General features: G+C 41.6%; 1 protein-coding gene across 2 annotated transcripts; it reads left to right on the top strand.

The window, feature by feature from the left end:
- Positions 1 to 660: 660 nt before the first annotated feature.
- Positions 661 to 20,376, top strand: LCA5L (lebercilin LCA5 like; the record flags this gene model as incomplete). Of its 2 annotated transcripts, XM_082654610.1 has the most annotated exons (8): positions 661 to 979; positions 1,217 to 1,363; positions 6,601 to 7,115; positions 9,759 to 9,896; positions 13,884 to 13,968; positions 15,354 to 15,460; positions 15,627 to 15,744; positions 19,643 to 20,376. In XM_082654610.1, the coding sequence occupies 8 exons, from the start codon at positions 661 to 663 to the stop codon at positions 20,374 to 20,376; spliced, it is 2,163 nt and encodes a 720-aa protein (XP_082510736.1). The 2 variants fall into 2 exon arrangements, with proteins under 2 accessions (XP_082510736.1, XP_082510737.1); XM_082654611.1 differs by lacking the exon at positions 1,217 to 1,363.
- Between the last annotated feature and the right edge of the window lie 3,995 nt (positions 20,377 to 24,371).

Raw genomic sequence — 24,371 nt, 5'->3', positions numbered from 1 at the left:
GCAGTTAGGTGACCCTCAGCATCCAGTAGACTACAGTGAGGGGCTACTTCTGCCTCTTGATAACCAGTGGAGAGGCCTTGGTATCTTCCAGACAGTGCCTGATCACCCTTTCCCAGAGCCAAACACAGTTCAGACTGAGTCTAAGGAAGCTCGAAGCGGTTCTTACAGAAAGATTCGGGAATAGAACTGGTTTGGGGACTTAGAGCATTCTTTTTTTGTTCTAGCATGTATATGTATATGTATATGTATATATATATATATATGTATACATATGACTGAATCACTTTTCTGTACAACTGAAACTAACACAACATTGTAAGTCAACTATACTTCAATTAAAAAAAAAACAAAACAGCCAGCCTTAGAGAATGAGACTGTAATTCACTAACTTTTAAATTGTTGTCATTGTTGTCACCTGATGTGAACTTTATATTTCCTGTGAATATAATCTCCCCAAAGTCCAGTCTCAGGAGTCTTACATTTTAGGTAGAAAAAAATATAAAAACCAAACTGAAAATTTTTCCAGAAAATACTTCAAAATAATGTGTTGTTTTGTATTCCTAATTATTCATTTATAGTTAAATATATTAAAGCACAGGTTCATTTCAATGTCAATAGCTATAAATCTAAAAATACCTTTCTTCTATTAGGTTGTTTACTATGTCATTGGCTGATCTAACAGAAAGGAATCTAGATGGACATTTCCCCAGTGTGGCCTTAGAAAACGGCAGGAGGTCTGCAAAATGCCAGAGCAGCCGCCCAGGTTTTCCCAGGAACAGCAATGATTCCGACAAGAGTGTTGATTACAGCAGATCTCAGTGTTCCTGCAGAAGTTCAAGTTCTCACTACGATTATTCAGAAGACTTTCTCTCTGAATGCTCAGAAACCGCGGCTAAAAAGAATTATTTAGAGAAGCCTGTAGTGAAAGCAAAAAAGGAGAAGAAAAAGTATAATGTTTCTAAAATCTCCCAACCTAAAGGTAAGAAGCAAAACTTCCCAACCAAGACCAAATTTCTGGTTATAATGACATTATTATTTAATGCACTACTATCTGAAGTGGTCCATATTCAGTTTTATTGTTTTTCCAGATTGTAAATCATACACATTATAAGTGAATTTTTATAGAAGGAATGGGAAATAGAGAAATTAAGGATAATTACAAAATAACAGAAAGTTAGGCTTAAAACATAAAGCCTAGCCCTCTTGCGGTTTTTAGTTAACAGGTGGACTTGTTACAGAATACCACAGTACTTGGAATTCACTGGCCTCTTGCCTTTCATCTCAGCTGAAGAATCAAGGTTTCAATCACCAATGAAATGTAAATATCTGTCTCAGCACCCCAGGAAGATGGTCTTCACATCCGGTGAGGCATATTGGCAAAGATGCTCTTTAGAAACAAGGAAGGTTCAAGAGGCTGTTAATAATGTCATTTCCCTGTGGATTTTAAAAGGACTCCATCAGCTCCTAGCTATCCGAATTGGGATTAGCTTTGCAACATCCTAGACCTCTTCACTCCCCGCCCCCTGCCCAGGCGGTTATTATTCCCAGACAGGCAATCCTAGGCTTATAAATATTCCCTATGTAGAAACAGCTGGAACTCTTTTTCCACTGTGACTATCAGAACTGCCCACTCAGTAGCTGGAAAATAATTAAGAGCCTACTCTAACTGGAGCACATGTAGTGTCACATTTACCCAGTACCTGCCTCCCATCCCCAGCCTGCCATGACCAGCTGTGCCTAGGACCCCCAGTGAAGATCTACAATCTTCAATTGCCCTTCTTCCCAGCTGTAGAGCAGGGATTCTTCGTCTAAGACCCACATCTGCAAACCCCAGGGAATCCTTTGCATTTTTGTGTGTATTTAATTGCATTTGTGAACTTTCTAGGGAGAAGGACCCATAGTTTTCATCCAGATTCTCGGAAGGTTAACAGCCCTTTCTCTGGAGAGGTGGAAGTCCCACACATCCTGGCAAGGCCCAGGGCAGAAGACTCTGCCATGGGAAGTCTGTTCGGGCATTTGTAGATATAATCACAACAGCACATACATCATGGACAGGCTCTACAGTCATACTCCCTCAGCCACATTTGAAATTTACGGAACTCTGAAAACCAAACGTTTTTTTATATCTTTGGCACCAACACTGATTTGGCAACAAAAACCTGATTTGAACTGACATGAGATTCATCTTTATTTATTTCACTTTGTGCAAAATATAATCATATAAATTTCACTACAAAAATATTCATTACAAAAACAAAGTGTGATGTCCCCAGCCCTACTGGGCGTACTTTGGAAAATACTATATATGCATCACGAAGAATAAACCCCCCAAAATTCAGAAACAGTTTGGCCCCAGGGGTTTATGACAAGAAATCCTCAAACGATATACTACATCTTACATGGAGTCTGGGCTTTTGTGGGACTGCGTGAGAATGCAGTTAGCATTTATAAAACCATTTCTACAAGAAACGAACTGTATTTTGAGTTCTAAGCACCTTATAATTTGACTTTTAAAAACTGATTCCTCATTTATTTATTCCGCAAATATTTATTGTGTCCTTTATGCAAGATACCTGTTCATAAATTGGGAGCAGCCTAAATGAACTGTCACTTCACAGGGGACTAGAACCTAAATTCCATGATCCGAGTGAGGGCTTGCTCTCCCTTGGGTACGCTTTCGTGTATAAATACTCTGAAATTATTTTAAGCAAATCTTGGCTGCATCATTAACCCAAATTATATGTCCCTGAGGATCCTCGTACTGGTGTATGATGACCTTAAAACACTCATTGTAACATCAAGCTTTGTCACAGAATGATAAAAGTGTCTCTTGGTTTATTCTTTTGTTCTCTCCCAGCTCATGTTTTGCAAGTGTTTGCCAAAAAAATTTAATCAGCAAGTAATTGATGAATTAATGCTGGGTTAATGTAATTCTAAGCAAAAAGGCGTTACGTTTTAGCCAGTGCAGTCCATTCTCCAGTGAAGGTTCAATTTCTGTTCAGCTTTCTTATATATAAAAGTAGACCTCTGACCCTCAGGGGCTGGTAACACTGGATCAGGAACCACCACTACAGACCCAGAATTCACTCAAGAATAGTAACATCAGAGATTATTTTCAATTCCCATCTTAGAAAAGCAAATTTTATAGCAGAAAAACATTTCATAGAGAAAAATTATAGGGATAAAAAGAGGACTTCAGTATGATAGAATATTTGCTCTGGTCAGATATTGGAGATTTATTTAAATCAATGTAAATAGCGAACAATATATTCCTATAATTTGATTTTTCTTCCTTTTGTAGAAAAATGTACTTTCAGAATTCCTTCAATTATATATCCCTCCTTGATGTGTTTTGTCAATACAGTGCTAAACTATGTGATAGTCATTCCAAAACTGGTATACAGAAAACAGTTATTCTACTGCATTCAATTGCTCTGGACAGCTTTTGCCCTGTTGTCTTTAGTCGGGGGAAGGTGGAAGCCCTGCGGTGGGGTTGAGGGGATGCCCTCTCCAACACTAATGCCAGGGCTCTGGAGAACAGGAAAGGGAAAAGCCTGCCTTTAAACCTCTTCTTACCCTGGTCCTTGAAGGAAGTGAGCTACGTCTTTTAAGGTGACCTGGAAGACAGAGAGAACCTGGCAGAGGACAGAGCCAGCGCCAGCAGGGACGTGGCTCAGGCTAAGGACCAGAACCAGATTGAGGGTGTGGACGACTTCGCGAACAGAATGGGACCGAGAGGCCAAAGAGGAAAGTGACCAGGAGACGGGGCTACGACGGGGCCAGGGAAAACGGGTGAAGAGACAGCATGGGTACAGCAGTGAGACAGGAGGACAATCGTGCTTTTAAAAGGAGGGGCAGGGGCTTCCCTGTTGGCGCAGTGGTTGAGAGTCCGCCTGCCGATGCAGGGGACAGGGGTGCGTGCCCCGGTCCGGGAAGATCCCACATGCCGCGGAGCGGCTGGGCCCATGAGCCATGGCCGCTGAGCCTGCGCGTCCGAAGCCTGTGCTCCGCAACGGGAGAGGCCGCAGCAGTGAGAGGCCCGCGTACCGCACACACACACCAAAAAAGGCGGGGCTGAGGATGAGGATATGCACCTGGGGAAATGGACGGGCTGGAGCCGGTGAAGAGGCGAGTGCGCGGCTGTCCTTAGGTCTATTCAAAAGAACACAGTTCACTCTTTGTAGTAGGAAGCATGCCTACTCTTAAGCAATGAGAAGAGTCCCTTTTTGGCTAACATGGACTTAAATGTACATGTTTTTGGTGAATTAAGTGTTTTAGCTTTGTGGTTTAACAATTAGTTATCTTAAGAATAGCTAAATCATTCAGCTAAATCTGCCTTATTGTGTGAAATGGGACAGAAATTGTAAGCTTTACCATTCTTACGTATAGGTTAGGATAATGAGATACAAATCTTTAAGGATTAAACCCTATTTCAAGTTTCCTAACCTTTATTATTATACAAGCATGCATGACATATATAGTATGGATTCATTCTACATCACTCCAATGCAAGTGGGATATTTACCTTCCTGAAGCAAAACAGTCTGGTTCATTCTCTCACACGCACCCACTAGGGTAGATAAGACATTGAATCTCAGTCATGTTTGGGGAATGAAGGGCGTATGGGGGGCCTTACACAGACAAGGACGTTTGGGGAAGGGTCTCTGGCCCTTCCATTTTCATCACGTCTGTTTCTTGTCCAGGCCCATGTGATCCTTAAAAGGCTGACACCTCCTGTTTTCGAAGCACCCAGGCCCTCGGTGCACATCTCGACCTGGGGCCTTGGCCAGTGCCCCATGCCCGTGGGGTTTAGTCCCCACTCATGCTGACTCTGCCCTCCCATCACTCGAGTCCAGCATGAGGTGGGGACACAAGCCTCCAGTGCCCACGGAACCCACCACCCCTCATCCCTCCAGGCTCAGGAGAATCTCTTTCTCCTCCACTGTCACACCACCCAAGAGCTGGAAGGCATTACAAGTTGGGGTCAAGTTCAATCATGCCGGACATGGTGTGGAGCCTGAGAGCCCTCAGCCACCCCTGTTTTCATCCAGCCTGATCCACACTGCCTGGGTCTAGAACTCCCCCAGCCAGTGCCCAAGGTATTAGAGTATCCGGCCTGATACAACCACAGACACCTCTTCTCTGGCCTTCTAGTAGGTGTCTTAAGAGTCTGACCTCTGCTTCCCAGTTTTCAGTGTGCTCAAAAGTCTATTCCAAGATACTCAAGTATTCAACCTTAGCCCCTACTACATTGTTCCCAGTGGGAAAATAAAAACCTCTGGAGGCATAGTTGTAAAGACAGTCCATTGGTTATTGATTTGATACTGATCCTGTGATCATTGTGAAATCTGTGTGGTCTGTCATGCTCAAGATTCACATGCTTTATCCTCAGAAAGCATCTTCTGTTTCTGTTGACTCATTGTTTCCATCACAGGCAGAAATGCCTTTCCCACCACCTAGACCAAACATGCTAATAAGCCATGTCTCAGATGATGTGTCCACACTCGGCCAATAGCTTAGGGTTAGGACTCCAATGACACTGGCCACTAAGAGCCTTTCTCTCTCCACGATGAGGACAATATTTTTTTCAGATTCTAGAATCCAGTTTCAATCTCTTTCTTTCTCAGAGTATAGATATACTAATATGTGCACATGCACACACACATATAGTTACATACACAGATGCACATATGAATATCATACAGATGCACATACAATACATATGGGGCAGTGACAAAGGTACATAGACGTGAGTCTGTCTCACCACTTACCAGTTGTGTGCCCATTGATAAATGACATCACTCAGCACAGTTTTTTCATCTTTAAAATGGGATAATAATACAATGAGGTTACACATACATTTGACATACTCGAATTCGGTTACATAAGCTTCGTGTAATATCGTTTAGATGCTTTTTGTTCAAAATAGAATCCCAAATACAAACCATCTAACTGGTTAATTTAGTGCTCACTCAAAAGTAACAGAGGAAAAACTGGTTGTGTTGGGTTTATTGAGAGATGGAATCCTTATATGAATACTCTAAGCAGTTTAATGGCTTTTTAAGGTTCTTTTTAAATATATGAGATCATCATATATATAACATTAGGCTCTAATGTTACACTGTGATTGCCTTGTAACGTTTTGTTGGAAGAATTACGTCAGATAATCTACATAAAGCATTTAATTCAATGCTTCACATATGGTAAACCCTTAGTAAATGTTATCGAGTATTATGATTTTCAGTATACCTTTTATGATAGAAATAAGTACAGGTTTTAGAGTCAGAGAAGACCTGGTTTTCAGTTCATTTTATGTCACTTTGTGGTTATGTAACCTTTGAAAAATGACTTATAATCTCCAGCTCTAAAATAGACTACTGACGTTAAAGGATTGTATTAAATGAGATACCTAAACATAAAGTACCCAGCCTAAAGCATGGGTGTTCATTCAGTGTTAGTTCCTTCCCCTTCTAGTTGGCATGTGTGTATGTATATGTGTGAGGGCAGGGGGCGGGGGGCATTACACACGCCTGTATATTTACATATCTACATATCTATATACACATTACTAGTAACAAACTGGATTATCTGCTTACACAGGCCAGAAGGAGATCGCGGTGGAGAAAAAGCACAACTGGAATGCACCATTTTTAAATTCTCAGATCAATGTGGCTGCCCAGAGACGAGATGCCATAACTCACCGCATACTCTCAGCAAGGCTTCACAAAATTAAAGAACTGAAAAATGAATTAGCCGATCTACACCGCAAGCTGGAGGCCACCGTCGCAGAAAACCAATTTCTGAAACAACTCCAGCTTAAGCACTTGAAAGCTATAGGAAAATATGAGAATTCACAAAATAATCTACCTCAAATTGTGGTTAAACATCAGAACGAAGTAAAAACTTTAAGGCAGCTACTCAGGAAATCCCAGGGAAAGGAAAGAGCCGTGTCTGGGAAACTTAGAGAAACAGACAGCGAGCTGTTGAAGACTAAAGATGCCTTGCAGGCACTGCAGAAACTTTCTGAAGACAAACATCTTGCAGAGAGGGATGAGCTTACTCAAAGATTGTCTGTTCTTACAACAAAAATGGAGGGGAATGACAGACAAATACAGGTCTGTATTTCAGAGGTCTAGAAACGTTAAGTTTCCAAAGTTAATAGAGAGAGGGTGCACATTCATCATATATGCCTGTGGGATGAAGCACTACCAGCTGCTGTGCTGAGCAAGAGCACACGGATGGTGGTGTCTGATGGGGGGGGGGGGGAAGGGGAAGGGGAAGGGGAGGGGCACAGGAGAGAGAGAAACAGCTCCTTCTGTTGTGCACTGAGCGAGAGGTCCTGTGGCTATGTTACCCAACCTAACTCGGGTCCGCTTGCCCGTGCACAGTAAAGCCAATCTACTGACACTGGGCTGCAGTGAAGGACGGTGTTTACTGCAGAGCACCAAGCAAGGAGTCCAGGCAGCTAGTGCTCAAAAGGCCCAGACTCCCTGATGGCTTTCAGGGAAAGGTTTTTAAAGACAGGGTGAGGGAGGGGGGATGTGGGCTGTGTGATCACCTCGTGGACATTCTTCTGATTGGTTGGTGGTGAGGTAATCGGGAGTCAGTATCATCAGCCTTCTGGTTCCAACCCGACTGCAGTCTCCATGCTGGTGGGCAGCATGCAGTTAACTTCTTCTACCTGATAGGGTTTCAGTATCTACAGAACAGCTCACAGGACATGGCTCAGAATATTAACTGTAGGCCCTGAGGAGGGACTAAAGTTCCTTTACTTTGTTTAATGGCTAAACTGTTATTACTTTGTCTTTCTTGACTATTTTCCTTTCTTTCTTCATTTTCTCATTTCTCTGATTAAATTTACTCTTTGGAACTCAGGAAAGGCCTAAGAGGATAAAGCTTTTCTACAGACCAGAGGCAGGTGGAGGACACTGCAGGGGGTGGGGTGAGGGGTTCTGTCCTGGGAAGGCCCTGTGCGGTTCTGCTTAGCTACGGCTGGGCTCATTTATCTGGAAATGACCATCTCTCAGGCAGTCCAGCTGCTGAGGTCAAGGGAGTTTGTTCACATGCTGAAGGGGGTTGTGCTGTGCTGTGTTGTGGGAAACCTCTCCTAGAAAGCAAGCCTCTACTCCAAACTGCCTTCTTAAAAGGCTACTTCCCTAAACCCTGAGTGCATCTCCTCGCCAGCCCCCTCCTTGTTCTGTCCCTCATCAGTCTGTCGAGACATTTCTAATGTCCTAGAAATAGAAAATTTCCCCAGGTAATATTCCTGGGGACAGATAGGGAAAGGGAATTTAAATAATTTTAGAAATGAATAGATAGATAATCCTCAAGGGTACATGGTGGTCAAAAGCCTGGGGATTACATTACAAGGGATGATTTGGGAGAACACTCTGATCATATTGAGAATTCTGCCTATTTTACATTAGGTAGTTTCGGTCTCTATGGACATAAACACAAATGGAAGTGATTTACTGTTTAATTCCCTAAAGGTGAGAGACAAGTATTTTCAATGATCTTGAAATAATAATAAGATATCAAGTTCATTTCAGCCACTGTTTTTTCTGTTATTTCTTTTTTGGTGAAACCCTCCTCTATTTTCAAAGAGAATTTTTTCACATAAAATGGATATGGAAGCTACAGGAAATAATGAGCCACCTCATTTTTCATTCATGTAAATAGTGTACCAAACTTCTAAAGTTTGGCCTTTCGGGTAGGATTGGATCCATCTTAGCATCTGTCTGTCATGTGAAAGTAAATGTATTTGTATCTCATCTACATATTTTTTACACAAACATGTTCAAGTAGCTCATGTTTTTAAACTACAACCAAAACCAAAAAGAATTTGAGAACTAATTAGCTATTTTCTTATCGGAGGCACTTGGTTGTATGAGAAATTTCATTTGGTTGTAGGGCATTTGGTGGGAGAAAAAGTTTGTGGGCCAAAACATGTCGGTATTTTTTTTAATGTTAATATGTTAGGAAATGGGATTTTTAGCGATTATTTCGCCCTATTAGCTTACCATATTTTCCACTTTAATGAGAAAGTATTAATGTTGTAACGAGGGAAACCACACTTTATGGAAAAGAAGGAAAGAAAAGGCCTTTGGCCAAGTTCCTGTCAAAGACCCGCTCAAATAGTTCTCCAGTAAAACAGTTCTCATTCCACAGAGAAGGCAAATACGCAACAGTGAGTCCTTCGTATGTATAGATGGTTACTGTGCTAAGTCAGTCGTTTCATTGGCTTATAATTCATCCACGTGGTGTGGCTCTGTGAGACCCCATCGTAACTTCCCGTCTCAGTTATCTGAGAATCACAGTCCGAGCGTGATGGTCTGCACTGACGCTGGTCAACCCTTTGGCAAGAGAGATTTGAAAGGTTTTCACGGAGTGCACCATGCTAAGTTAGTGGTATACTTCATTTCAACAGAACTGCTTAGGTTTAGTTGTAAAGTATAACGTTGATTTTACTTATTGATTTTTCAGGATCTGTTCCAAAAATTTTTTTTACCAAATTCCAGAGTGTAAAAAAACATTAGGCTGGAAACATGATATTTATTCCCTAGAGTTGGGATCTGGAATTTTTTGGCTTTTTGTGTGTGTGGTAATATTTAGTTCTAATATGTGTCCTCTAGACAAGCCATCCACTAAAATTGTATTAAAATTTTGCACTTTTCATAAATGTAATTAGTTCCATTAGAGTCGAATTATTTTATAATACTACACTGGTTCCAGAGAGTTGAAATATATACTATTTTCAGAGCTTGGAGAAACAACTGAGGCTGAACAATAAAGCCTTTACTCGGCAGTTGGCCTTTGAGAACCAGAAGACCTTAGCAGCTCAAGCAGCTACAAAGACTCTGCAAATGGAAATAAAACACCTTCAACAAAAACTTAAGGTACTTCTTTTAAAGCAAAATGTAACAAAATTTGTGAAATGCTGCTTCCCAAACTATCAGAGCTATTTATGCCTAATATATCTTTGAATTACTTAACTTCAAGTATAGCTTTCTCAAATTAACTTTTTTCCCTACAACCATATGAACAGAGGATCTGAAATTATGAGAATCAGTTAACAGCCTGGTGAATATGTAATTAGAAAAATTAAAACTCTTGTCTATTCATTCACAAGACTTATTATCATTTTTATCTCATCACATGAAGTAATATTGTACTTTGTTAACATTTTAGTGGAACCCAAAATAAGTTTTTCTATTTAAAAAATTCACTTATAACATTAAAATATTTAGAGTAATTTTTGTAGCCCATAAATTCATTTTTTCATTTTTTTTATTGAAGTATAGTTGATTTATAATATTGTGTCAGTTTCGGGTGTACAGCAAAGTGATGCAGTTATATTTTTTTCAGGTTATTTTCTGTTATCGTTTATTACAAGATATTGAATATTGTTCTCTGTGTTGTACAATAAATCCTTGTTGCTTATCTACTTTATATATACATAAATCATTTTAAGGCCTCACTTGCAAATATGCTTACAAAACTGTCTTTTAAAATGTGCCCTCACTTGGAGAGTATTATGCTAAGTGAAAAGTCAGACAGAGAAAGACAAATACTCTATGACATCACTTATTTGTGGAATCTAAAAAATACAACAAACTAGTGAATATAACAAAAAAGAAGCAGACTCACAGATAGAACAAACTAGTGGTTACCAGGGGGGAGAGGGAAGGGGGAGGGGCAATATAGGGGTAGAGGAGTAAGAGGTTCAAATTATTAGGTATAAAATAAGCTACAAGGATGTATTGTACAACACAGGGAATATAGCCAATATTTTATAATAACTATAAATGGAGTTTAACCCTTAAAAATTGTGAATCACTATACTGTACACCTGTAACATATAATATTGTACAGCAACTATACTTCAATTTTTTAAAAATCTGCCCTAAAAGTGAGAATTAAAAATATTTTCTTTGGGGAGTTCCCTGGCAGTCCAGTGGTTAAGACTCAGTACTTTCACTGCCGGGGCCCAGGTTCCATCCCTGGTTGGGGAACTAAGATGCCACAAGCTGTGCAGTGCAGCCAAAAGAAAAAAAAAAAAAAATTAAAAAAATTTACTTTTCAGACTTTTGTTCTTTCTGCCTTCAAGATTTCTAAAATGTGCAACAAGTTGGAAAAGCTAGATAAAATACTTAAGAAATATAGGTCGTTCAAGCCTCAGTTAGTAAATCTTAAGCATGATTCTTTAAGACAAGAATCTTTAGCTTTTATGTCAAATAGGAAATACAGGTTTCCCAGGAGCCTTGAGAGCACTCAGAGACAGGGAAGAAAGTTGGATGTAAACTCTCCCTTTGTAAAGCAGGGGAAAGAGTTCTGTTTCATTCTTCTCTGGAGCCTCAGGAAACTTCAGAGAGAAGAATATGCCAGAAAATGGGCGTGGCTACAGGAACTACCTTAGAATCTAACAGAAGAGGCTTCAAGATCCACTGGTCAAAGCAAACACACACACATATGGAGACACAATCAGGGAATTTTAAAATAAAGTTTGTGCTTTCATATGCAGCCATGTGCACATATATACTATACAGTCATTAAAAAACAATTTTGACAGGAGAAAAGCTTAATAATTAATGAAATGCTTAATGAAAAGAAAGATACAAAATTCTATATTCAGTAACATCCAAATTTATTTTAAAAAGAAAAGTAAATATACGCAATGGATTTCTGTGCATCTGTAAAATGGCATGAGGGTTCTTTATGTTGTAATATGGAGTAATCGCCAGGATATATTGATAAGTGAAAAAAGGAAGGCAGAGGGAAGTGTGTAGTATGCCATCATGTAAGGAAAGGAGACAATACAAATATATCTACAAATTTGCTTCTATTTTGAAAAAAGCATAGTAGGATAATAGTGGAAATGGAGAAAAAATAGAGTAGAAGGGACAGCTATAGAACCTAGATTTCCTTGAATATCTTTTTGGTAGATTTGACTTTGGAAATATGTAAATATTTTGTGTAATTATGAAGCAGAATGAAATGTAAAAAAAAAAATCAAAAAACGTTCCCTAAAAATCCAGAGTAAAATGAAAAAAAAAAAGAGCCCACTGTGTATTCCAGTGTAGGCATAATGTCACAGAGAGACACCATTCCAAGAGACTTAAAACACGTCAATTTCACTGCATATGCCTAGTGAAATACACTCTTGATGACAGAGTTGGTACGGTTATTTTGAGACTGTTGTATGTATCTTATGGAATAAAGCACATAATGAACTATGTTGGTGTCACTGAGAACTGGGATTTGGGAGATGGAAGAAAGAAAATACAGAAGTAGGATAAGGTCAAATAAAAATCCTGTAGTCCTGATTGTGAACTGAAGTGAAGGTATGATTTTATGATACATTTTTATCTTTAAAAATAAATACATATTTCCTAATGTGACCCACTCACTAACAATGAATACCCCTAATGACATACTATCATCTTCAAAATCCATAACCCACTAAAAAGAACTAAGGCACCTTAAAAAAATTCTAGGTCTGGAGCATGAACTATACTACGTGAGCCTGGGACATATAGAGAAGCAAGGAAACTACAAAGAACCATTAGGGTAATGTCAAAGAGATTCAGGAGCCAAAGATGGTTCTTACTGGCCAAAGATGGGGCAATTTAGGATCAGTAAAGATAACTGTGTGGATTGAAACTTAGCAAATATACAGAAATCAGAAAGTTCATAAGGATATTTACAAAACAAAACACCTCAGTGATTACTCAGTCACCTTTAGGGGATGCTAGGGAACCAGCACACTGTTTCAAAAACTGGTAAATAAAGGAAAAGAAACAATTACTTTTACCTTTCCTATACTCAGAGTAACCAAATAACTTGTGAGAAGGGAAGACCTTCCTTGTAAAGGCATTTCCATCAATAATGAAGGAATGAAAGGATGAGAATATCACTATTTTGGAACTTCTAATGAAATAGTGGATCTGAGCAATGATCGCCACAAAGGGAAACCATCCGATGCTATGCACTTCCTGACAGACGTACACACCTCCACCTAAGGAGTACTATTGCCAGAAAAAACATACCTAGATATGATTAAATATTTAGCTCTAACAACCAATTTAAGAGAAATATGGTAGCAGGGGAACATGATAAGCAACGCCTCAGGGATGCGATCAGCAACATCAGACTGTGGCAAACTCTACAGCACAAACTACCCTGTTTCCACAACAAATAAATATCAATGTGAAACAAATAAAAGAGATGAGGGTGGGAACTTATAGAATAAAAGAGACTGTGAGGAAAAACTCAACAACCAAAAAACAAATAACCCAATTCAAAAATGGGGCTTCCCTGGTGGCTCAGTGGTTAAGAATTCACCTGCCAATGCAGGGGACATGGGTTCGAGCCCTGGTTCGGGAAGATCCCACATGCCGCAGAGCAGCTAAGCCCGTGTGCCACAACTACTGAGCCTGCGCTCTAGAGCCTGCGAGCCACAACTACTGAAGCCCACGTGCCTAGAGCCCGCACTCCGCAACAAGAGAAGCCACCGCGGTGAGAAGCCCGCGCACCACAACAAAGAGTAGCCTCCGCTTGCTGCAACTAGAGAAAGCCCATGCGCAGCAACGAAGACCCAATGCAGCCAAAAATTAATTAATTAATTAATTTAAAAAATATATATTGTCCACTCACAATGGTTTGTTACTCTGTTAAAAAGCTAGTGTTTTTGTTTTTTTTTTTAAAGCTAGTGCTTTTTGATGTCGGGAATGATATATAATGATATGGCCCATTTCTGTTTCTGCTGGAACCTATAGATTTTATCCAAAGAACACTGAGCTCACTTTAAATTGTTTTTTTTACAAGAAATCAAGGTTGATAAAAGCAAACAATTATAGAAATATTGGTATTGTGGTTCTCTTTAGGAGAAGGGTCGAGAGCTGGAAATTAGAAACATCTATACTAACCAGATACTTAGAAATTTACGTGACAAAGAAGATTATCCAAAAGGTAAAGTATGTTTTAATTATTTTTGCTCGAAATCTATTTTGAAGTATCTAGTCAGATTTTCTAACTTATATCACCAAGATAACAGACATTTTAAAAACTCGTTTTTGTTAAGCATTGAGACACATTTTGTGATTCTAGAATAACAAAACTGTGACACGGTTGAAACAGCTAGAAGAGAATAGAGAGGCTTTCCCGTGTTCCCATCCTCCACTCAGTCTTTTATGTCCCTACTCGGGTGAATGAGACGGTAACTTTCAACGTGATGCAAAACGTCTGCCAAATACTGGACTTTCTAGGTAGATCTGTTAGCCACTGTGTGGATTCTTAAGGTTAACTTTATTTAGGTACAGTTTACCCCAATACGATGCACCCGTTTTAAGCGTGCAATTCCATGGGTTTTGACAAGTGCTTATACCCATGCAACCACCACCTCCCTCAAGATTTAGAACACCCACCCATCTCCTCAGGAGGTGCCCCCTCATGCCCCTGGCAGTCAGGGGTCCCCCAGCCCCAGCCCAAGACAACCTCGGATTTCCTCGGTCACAATAGCTCAGTTTGCCTGTTGTAGAATTTCATGAGTGGGATTGTACAGCAGGTCCTCTTTGCTGTCTGGCTTCTCTTGGCCAGCATGTTTTTGAGACGCATCTGTGCTGTGCTACTATCACTAGTTTGTACCTTTTTATTGCTGAGTAGTATCTTTTCCTTGAAGACAAGATGTACTTATTCCCTCCCCCTCAAGATCTCCCAGCGTAAGATTCTGCTCAGAAGAGGCACAGTAGGAACACTTGCCTCTCATTTTGCTACAAGTAACTATGTGTTTACTTTTCAAGGCAACAACCTCAGATTTCCTTGCCTGCCTTTGTTTGCTTTTGGTTTATAATCCAGAACAACAGCCAGCAGAGAAGATGATAAAATCAAACGTGGGGTCATTTAAATGGGATAACACTTCAAGGAAAGTGACTACTAGGTTTAGCGTTCGTGCACTTTAGCGTGGGCAATCCAACCATCGACAACCAAGAGCTCTGACACAGGAGACACGATGGCGCACACTCTCTGCACAGCTACGGTTCTGAATCCCTTCTGCCAGCAGGGACAGCCGTGTCCTCCAATGGCAATGCCGACCCATCCTAACGCCTGCTTCTTTGGTACTTTACCACTGTGATCGCCATAACCTCTGGGGCCCAAAATAAGACAAAACAGGCGAGATGCTAGGGCAAAAAGTGAAACTGGCAAATGTTATACATTTACTGAAAATCTTTAGAAAACATCTACTATACTTTGTTTTATAATTACATTACAAACTTCAGTTGTTATTTTACATTTAAAGTCAGTATTGCTTCCAAATGTAAAATATGTTTCTTACATATAATACACCTGTTCTGTAGTTTCTTCAACCAAGTCAGTACAAGCAGAAAGGAAAAGTGTTTCACTTACAAGTATGCGACACCAGGAAACCCAAATATCGGAAGATGTTCCATCTTTGACAACTAAGGTACAGCAAATTTGAATTCTTGCAGTGTCTAATTAAACATATCTTTACAAAAATAAGCTTTACTCACTTGTTCTATACAAAAAGTATTTGTATTCATTAAATAAAACACAATTTAAAATTACCTCTACTGCCAAAAATATGTTTTTGCCACTTTTCTAAATTATAGGGTAAAAAGACAAGAGGAAACATTGGTCATAAAGAAAAATCGATTGAAATAATCCATGCAAGTTCTCACTGTATCAGTAAACTACCAAACCAAGAGGATTCCAAGAGAAAATATGAAGGTAATTTTAACAACTTTCAAAAGTCTCCTTTACTTTTTTTTTTGGCTGTGTTGGGTCTTCATTGCTGCATGCGGGCTTTTCTCTAGCTGCGGCAAGCGGGTTACTCTTCGTTGCAGTGCGCTGTCTTCTCATAGCAGTGGCGTCTCTTGTTGCGGAGCACGGGGTCTAGGCGCAGGGGCTTCAGTAGTTGTGGCTTGTGGGCTTAGTTGCTCCACGGCATGTGGGATCTTCCTGGACCAGGGCTCGAACCCGTGTCCCCTGCATTGGCAGGCAGATTCCTAACCACTGCGCCACCAGGGAAGCCCCTCTCCTTTACTCTTACTTTATTTTTTTTAACTTGTGAATTACTCAGTGTGTGTATAAAAGTATATATAAAACATATATATTCAATTTAAAGAACTGTTATAAAACGAACTCCACTACCTGCTTAAGACGTGGAACATTACTGTCCCTTGGGACACCCTGCGGGCCCTTCATAACCATAACCCTCCCGCCGCCCACCACAAACAACCACGATCTTCCATTTTATGCCAGCTTTTCCGCACAACTCCCGATCCCATGTGTATTCTTAGACAACATGTTCAGTTTTAAAAAACTGAGTCTCAATCTCAAACCCAGCTGAGTAAAGGGCAGCACTGCCCCTAAAGAAGATTCCACAGCAGGCAGGCTGGCCGCAGCTTCCCTGAAGGCACCGGGGCCCAGCCAGGGCCAACGTCATGCCGGGTCCTGGGAGCTGGGGACCCATCGGAGACAGGCAGCGGCAGGGCTGCTCTGCACATGGGGTGTGGGGAGAGGCCCCGTGTGCTGGACCCCCGAGAGAGAGCAGAGGGTTCTGTGTGGTGAAATGAGGGTCCTCAGCCCACCCAGGCTGCAGGCACCATAGTGAGGGCGACAGCTTGGCCAGGCCCCACGTGGTCAGGTCAGACCAAGGACACTGGAGGCTGGGGGGTTAGCGGGGCAGGGGCTTGGTGGTGCAAGCCCTTAATGCTTAAGCCCTTGCCTTGGTGCCCTCTGCGGTCCTGGGGCCTCCCTTCACCCTTCCTGCTGGTTCCTGTCACCCCTTCGCCACCAGATCTCTTTCCTACCCTGTGTCCTTCCCTTTTCTGGTAAACGCCATCATGTCCTACGAGTACAACCTCTACTGGCTTCTTGAGAACACTTGCGTGGAAGGCAAATCTGTGTGCATTTCCTCTGGAGATGTCATGTTTCTACTTAGACTTGATTAATAATTGACTGGAAAGAAAATTCTAGGCTGGAGATCATCTTCCCTCAGAACGTTGATGACACTGCCCCATTGTTTCCATGTTAAGTTATTGCTAAAGGGACATCTGGGCGACACCCCACCGGGCTGGGCAAGCACAACCTCCCTGGAAAGAGCAGCCGCGGGAACAGCCCCCGAGGGGCCCAGGGCCGTGCCGGGAGGGGCCACCTTTTAGCAGTGAGGCCAGGCTGGCTTTAGAACGAGGTTTAAATAACACCGAGGGTGGGCAGAACCCCTGGAAAGCCACTGGCTCCCATGCGGTTCCTTCTGTGGTCACTGGTCAGTTTACATTTTCCACCTATTTTTTAGTCCATTTTCGTAATTTTTTTTTAAATAAACTTATTTATTTTTGGCTGCATTGGGTCTTCATTGCTGCACGCGGGCTTTCTCTAGTTGCAGCGGGTGGGGGCTACTCATTGTTGTGGTGCGCGGGCTTCTCATTGCCGTGGCAGAGCACCGGCTCTCGGTGCACCGGCTTCAGTAGTTGTGGCTCATGGGCTCTAGGTGCGCGGGCTCAGTAGTTGTGACGCACGGGCTTAGTTGCTCCGCGGCATGTGGGATCTTCCCGGACCAGGGCTCGAACCCGTGTCCCCTGCATTGGCAGGTGGATTCTTAACCACTGCGCCACCAGGGAAGCCCCATTTTGGTAATTCTTACTGTCCTAGAAAGTTTCCTCATTCACTTGACAAATATTTTCTGCGCATATGCTGTGTCAGGCACTGCTCCGGGCCCTGGGGACAAGATGCCCCGCCCTCGGAGCCTGTGCCCTTGGAGAAGACCTGTGGGGCTGCGAGAGGGCGGTGGGTGCTGGAAAGAAGGTCCCCACCGAGAAGGGGACAGGGAAGGGGCTGAGGGTGAGCTGACGGCAGCTCAGGAGACTAGAAGGAAGTGATCCACGTGGAACCCCGAGAAGAGATGGTCCCACGGACGCTGGGCCCAGAGGAGGGGTCGCACAGGGGGCGAGGAAGTAGGAGGTGGTGTGTCGGAGGGGGCGGTGGGCAGGGCGCTTCGGCCACGATGAGGACCGTGGAGCCGGGAAGGAGCTGGTGCGGAGGAGGCACCAGACCTGCTACTGGGCGGCAGCGGGGAGGCCAGGCGGGGCTGGGGAGATCGTGGAAAATAAGTACTTTCCCCCATGTTCTCAAATGTTAACATTCTCATCAGGTATCATAGGGCATAATATTAACAGCTATTTAGAGTTAATTGTACGTTTGACTGGCTTCCAGGCTCAGCATTAATTCTTTTTTTTTAAATCTACTTTTTTTTAACTTTTTATTTTATATTGGAGTACACCATTCTTGAAACATACTTCTTTCTCCTGCTAGTATTATTTTCATTCTCCTAGAGTATAAGTGAATAATTTTATTCCAGAATGTAGTCACATGAGGAAATGTTCCAACTCTTTGCACACCCGATATTGTCCCCATCCTCCCTCACAAACGATGGCCTCACTGAGCGGTTCGCCGTTAGCGATGCTGTTTGCTCAGAACCCGCGAGGGTCTGGTCCTCTGAGGAGGGGAGAGCTGCACACAGGGCTTCCTCGGTGCCTGGGGAAGGATCTGCAGAGGAAGGGACATCTTTCCATACAACAGTATTCTGCGATCATCTCCTCCTGGCAGTGCATGCTCACCTCCTCATTCAGTAACTCATTTTCCACAATCCCACGCGCTCTAATTCTTTTAACCAGGAATCCTTGAACAGATGTTCAGGATGTTTCACTCTTACTATACCAGGTTACAGGACTTCCCTGGTGGTGCAGTGGTTAAGAATCTGCCTGCCAATGCGGGGGACACGGGTTTGAGCCCTGGTCCAGGAAGATCCCACATGCTGTGGAGCAACTAAGCCGGTGTGCCACCACTACTAAGCCTGCGCTCTAGAGCCTGCGAGCCACAACTACTGAGCCTGTGTGCTGCAACTACTGAAGCCCGCATGCCTAGAACCCATGCTCCACAACAAGAAAAGCCACTGCAGTGAGAAGCCCGCGCACCCCAACAAAGAGTAGCCCACGCTCGCCACAACTAGAGAAAGCCCATGCGCAGCAACAAAGACCCAATGCAGTCAAAAATTAAATAAATAAATTTATTGGGGGAAAAAAAAACACAAACAGGCTGCAGTGAACATCCTTAGACGCATCTTTGTGTATATTTGTAGGGTTTGGTTCTACGAGTGAAGTTGTTGGGTCTAAGAGCATGTTCCCTTAAAGTTTTGATAGATACTACCAACCTGCCATCCAAACTGCACACCAGCTTACAAAGCCACCAATGGGGAACCAAAGTTCCAATGTCCCCATATTCTGGCCAACTCTGGAAATTATCTGCCAATTGGATGAGTAAAAAATATTCTCTTGTTTTAACGGGCACTACTTCTAGCTGGTGGTGTTGAACACCTATTAATAACATATTGGCAAAGTTTATGAATATCATTTTCTTTTGGTTTCATAATTCTCATTTATCTGGTATGTTCTAGGAAAGTATAACATTTCAAGCTTGTTAATACCACCTTTCCCTGTATTTGCTTTCCTTTTTGTCATTGTAACGTGCTTGTCAGTAGGTGTAAATAACTGTGTTCAACATGCCATCTTGAAATAGAAATCCATTCATTTTAAACGTCAGTAAATTAACTATTTTTCTACTACAGATTTATCAAAGGAAGAGGAACATATAGAAGAAGCACAGCCATCTCTAGAGAATATTGGACAACAGAGAGAGAGAACAGAAGATCAAGAAAAGAAAACCACTTTAGTAAAAGAAGAACAGGAACTACCACCAGAAAGAATTCAAGTAATCCATCCCGAAGGGGAAAGTGGTCAGGAAGACGATACAGTAAATGAAAAGTCTAAAAGAAGTCCAGAAATAAGTGAAATGGGTGAAATGCCAGATAAAAATCCTGCTCCAAATATCAAAATACCCTTCAGACAAAGAAAGCATTATTCATTCACAGAAGCGATCGAAAACTTGCATCATGGGCTTCCTGCCTCCAGCGGGCTGGCCAATGCAGGCAGCACGAGGTGCACTCATAGCACAGGCAAGCACCACAGCCACAGGGGAGAAGTGAGGCTGGAGCACCCTACTGTCACCTATGAACCCTCTTTTGGTACATCTTCCAGAACAAAAGCAAATGACACAGCTTTCAGAGAGAAGAAAAGCAGTCTAATGGAAGAACTCTTTGGATCAGGCTGTGTCTTAAAACAGAACCAAACAAGCACTGCTGTCATGAAGGGGCCTGAAGAGACTTTGCAGAGTAAGAAGATGCACCACCTACCCGCTAGTCAGGCCTCTGCCAGCAATGCTTTTGGAGACTCTAAAGTAACTGTGGTAAGTTCTATTAAGTCATCTTCACCTACAGAAGGAAAGAGAAAAATAATTATTTAAATATATTCCAATATCCTAATCCACTCTGGTTTGATATTCTGGTCTTATGTGCCTTTAATCTCGTAGTTTTAATGTGTGTGTGTGTGTGTGTGTGTGTGTGTGTGTGTGTTTTCAGTACTTAAATTGACTTTGAATAATTAAGGCTTTGTTTTATTGCTAATCTAATTTTTAGAAGTTCATTGTATATTAGCCAATGACAACAAACACAAAATTACATCTTTTTTCTTCTACAACTGACACATGTCCATTATCTTTTGGAAGACTGATTTACTACATGGCTTCAATATACTATGGGATTCCATAGCTAGTTAAGTGTAAGGTAGTCAACCTAAGACATACACATGTCACGCATGTAAGAACCTTATCAGGAATCAAATTACATTGTAACTTAAAAACACGGAAGCAGCTCTGAAAGGAAACAATATAAGAAGCCTCTATTTAAAAAAAAAAAAAAAAAGCACAGCAATTACCAAACTTGGTTTTATGAAAATTACTTTTGAGCATTCTCTTATTCAGCTAAACTGGGCATCTAATATCCTGCCCTTGTGGGTGACACTTTCCTCATATACACCCAAGATTCAGTATTTTTTATCTGTTGCATACCCTGTACCCTGACCGTTTTTCTGTTAATCTTGCTCTTTAAAAAGAGCACATTGGTATAATCAGGGTCCATGCAAGTTAGCTGCTCAGTCCTAATGATTATATTCATTATACTTAGATTATTTTATATTAGGACTATACAGAGGAGGCTGTACTCCCAATGTTAATCAATTAACTTACTTTCATTTATTTATAAGGGCAACCTATTTGCAATGTAGACCATACTATTTCCAAACATGTTTATGGGTTGGTGTGTAATACAGGCAATGAAAAAAATTAATCAATAGTTGATCTAAGAAAGAAATGGAAAATTTTATTCAAGCCAACCTAAGGATTATAACCTGGCAGTCCTTCAGGAAGTTCTGAGAACTGTTCCACCCATTAGAAGTCAAAGTGCGGTTATATAAGTTTTTGAGGCAGAGGGCTATATATCAAGTGATGTATTATTGACAGTTTACACAACCCAGATCTACAGTATGAAGCGAGTAGCGTGCATCATCATGACCCCTTATAAGACTAAGAAGGAAGGTTATCTCCTAAACAGTTGTGACCCTTCCTAAGATTAAGGAGGAGTGTTATCTCCCAAGGAGGTCTGGTTAATGCAGATGCACAACGCATACTAAAGTGGAGAGAGAAGGCCCAAATGGGCAGAGAAAATTTTTATGTTTAAAGTCTTGCCATAAAATGTGAATTTTATTTCATTAATATCAACACACTTTTGAAAATTGAGAATAGTAAACTTTCAAAAGGGAATGAAAGTCATGGTGGGAAAAAAACTGTGTTTAAAACCAAAGATGAGATAAATACTACAATTGGCATAAGCTTTGATCTTTATGAAAATCACAGTGGAAAAAAAAAAAAGAGAGAGAAGGAAAGAAGGGGAGAGAGGGAGGGAGGAGAGTTAGAATTCTCAGAGGCGTAACATGGGGAGATACACAAATACACATGAAATGACACAACTACCAAGCTCAAAATTCTAGAGAAATGTACTCAAAGGATTTAGAAATGGTGTACAGAGTAATATTATAATATTGCAATGCCTACTCCTGCTTTATAGCAGATGGAGGATTTTTCAAGGGATCTTTTCTTATGCCTACTCACAACAAAAGCACAAATGATAACATTAAATCAGCGCAGTCTAAAAGTGCTTCTGGGGAATTCCCTGGCAGTATAGTGGTTATGACTCCACACTTATCACTGACAGAAGGCCCGGGTTCAATCCCTGGTCAGGGAACTAAGATCCCACAAGCCATGAGGGGCATGGCCAAAAAAAATTAAAACTTAAAATAAAAAATTAAAAGTGCTTTTGTACAGAATAACTATTGAAATATAATCTAAGCCTGTTACCTTCTGGTCATCTTGTTTAAAAAATTATATGCATAGGAAGTTGTGGGGTAATAAATTAAAATGTTAACTTTTTATATCTGAGGAATGAGATTGTGGCCAATTTTTAAATTTATTCTTGGTAATTTTTTTTTTACTATGATTTTCTATAATGAACATGACCTTGTAATCAGGAGGAAAAAAGGTTTCAAAATAAAAACAAGAGATCCATTTCCTGTAGTCTGGTAGAGAAGGTACTCTGGCACTCCTGCTGTAAAAAAGCTAAAAATGCCATATTAACTATACAAACATGTTTTTTAATCAGTTGTTCAGCCGGTAAACACTCAGGAAAGTGGGCATCAGGGAGGCAGGCAAACAGAGCTCTGAAGTCAGCTCACCTAATGGGCTGTCAACTGAAAAAAAAAAAAAATGAACAAACTAAAAATTGAGAGTTGCGTTTTATTCGGCGGACAAAATTGAAGACCTAAGCCCAGGACAACAGCATCTCAGATGGCTCTGAGGGACTGAGCTGAAGAGGCAAAGCGGGGGCCAGGATATACAGGAGTTTTTGCAGCAAAGACCAGGTAATAGGAACATCAAAAGATTACTATTAAAGAAAACCAGACATCTCAAGTTAAGGAATTTAGTGCTTTTCTGTATATGGGAAGATGCAAGTCTGGGCTCACTGAAATCATTCCTTTGATGTGCACCTGTTCTGTCTGGGGCCAGGAGCCTGTGTTTTCCCATCCTGAGTCCCCTCAGGGTGCACCCTTGGAGGGGGGGGTGGGGGGTGGGTGGGTGTGTAGCTGCCGTGGCTGACAGCTTGATGGCGGGCATCCTGTTTCCATCCTGAGTTCCCTCAGGGCTCACCTTCAGGGAGGCTGTATTATGATGGCTGCAACATTCTTTGTTTACTGATACGGCAGGAGACATTTTTAGTTCACAGGGCATTTGCTGAGCACCCAAAAAGCCTCCAGGACAAAACCCAGGGGACAAAACCAGCCTAAGTAGGGGCCTAGGAAGAGGTCCCTCTCACAAACTGGGACATCCAACCTGAGTGAGCTACCAAACTTAAACTCTGTTGACATTAATCAGCCCTCATCCTATTGGAGAGCCTGAAATTGGGTTACCCGGTCTCTGTAATTTAAAGTTTAAAGCGATTTAGGCTGGTAGTACCCCCAGGGCAGTGGAGATGCAAACCCTCTCTGGAAGAAACTACCTTTAATCCAGGCCTCAAGAAATTCCCCTAGAGAGGTCAGAGAAAGACACAAGAAAACAAGGTGCTATGAGAACCAACAGGAACAACAGATATCTGGGTCAGATCTACGAAAACTTCACATATCAGCGTTATTACTGTGGACAGAGAATGCCGCCTGCCGTTTCACTAAACGAAGGATGCTGTGGCCAGAAAACCATCAGCCACTGCAGCTGCCCCTGACTGCTGAGGGGATTCAGGATGGAGAAAAACAGGACACAGGCCCTAGACAGGAAAGATGCATATCAAAGGAATAATTTCAGTAAGCCCGGACACCTCAGGATATGGCTGAGTTCCAATAAAATCAACACACTCGAGCCTATAGGCCAAGTCCAGCTGCTCCCTGATTTTGCAAATAGTGGTTTGTTAACCCTGTTCTAACAGATAAACTTCAAGCAGGAGGAAAGTGATTTGAGATAAAAGGTCTCGTATGCAAGAGACTGGTAATTCTAAGAGAACATTACCGTTTTATACAACTCGTGGCGTTACAAAAAAGTAAGATATAGCTAAAGTATCAGGTATCTATCACATAGGTTTATGACAAGAGTAGCAAATACGTCGGGAGGGAAAGACTGGAGCTAAACTGTTGTGAGTCTTACACTGCTGATGAGGAGAGAAGAATATTAACTTTAAGCACTGATAAATTTTCTAGTATAAGCACTATAGCAAAAGTCAAATAACTTCAACACGTATGGGCGAGAGGGACGTGAAAAACAAAAGGTAATTGTGAGATAACAGAGTGTATGTATTGGTCTCTGCCCCCAGTTCTCGGCACAGGGCTCCTGAAACCTGGTAACTGAGTGATGAGACCACCAGG

This window comes from Grampus griseus (genome assembly GCF_964374135.1).
Source record: "Grampus griseus genome assembly, chromosome: 5".
Taxonomy (NCBI): domain Eukaryota; kingdom Metazoa; phylum Chordata; class Mammalia; order Artiodactyla; family Delphinidae; genus Grampus; species Grampus griseus.
This window is presented reverse-complemented; position numbering and strand designations above follow the sequence as displayed.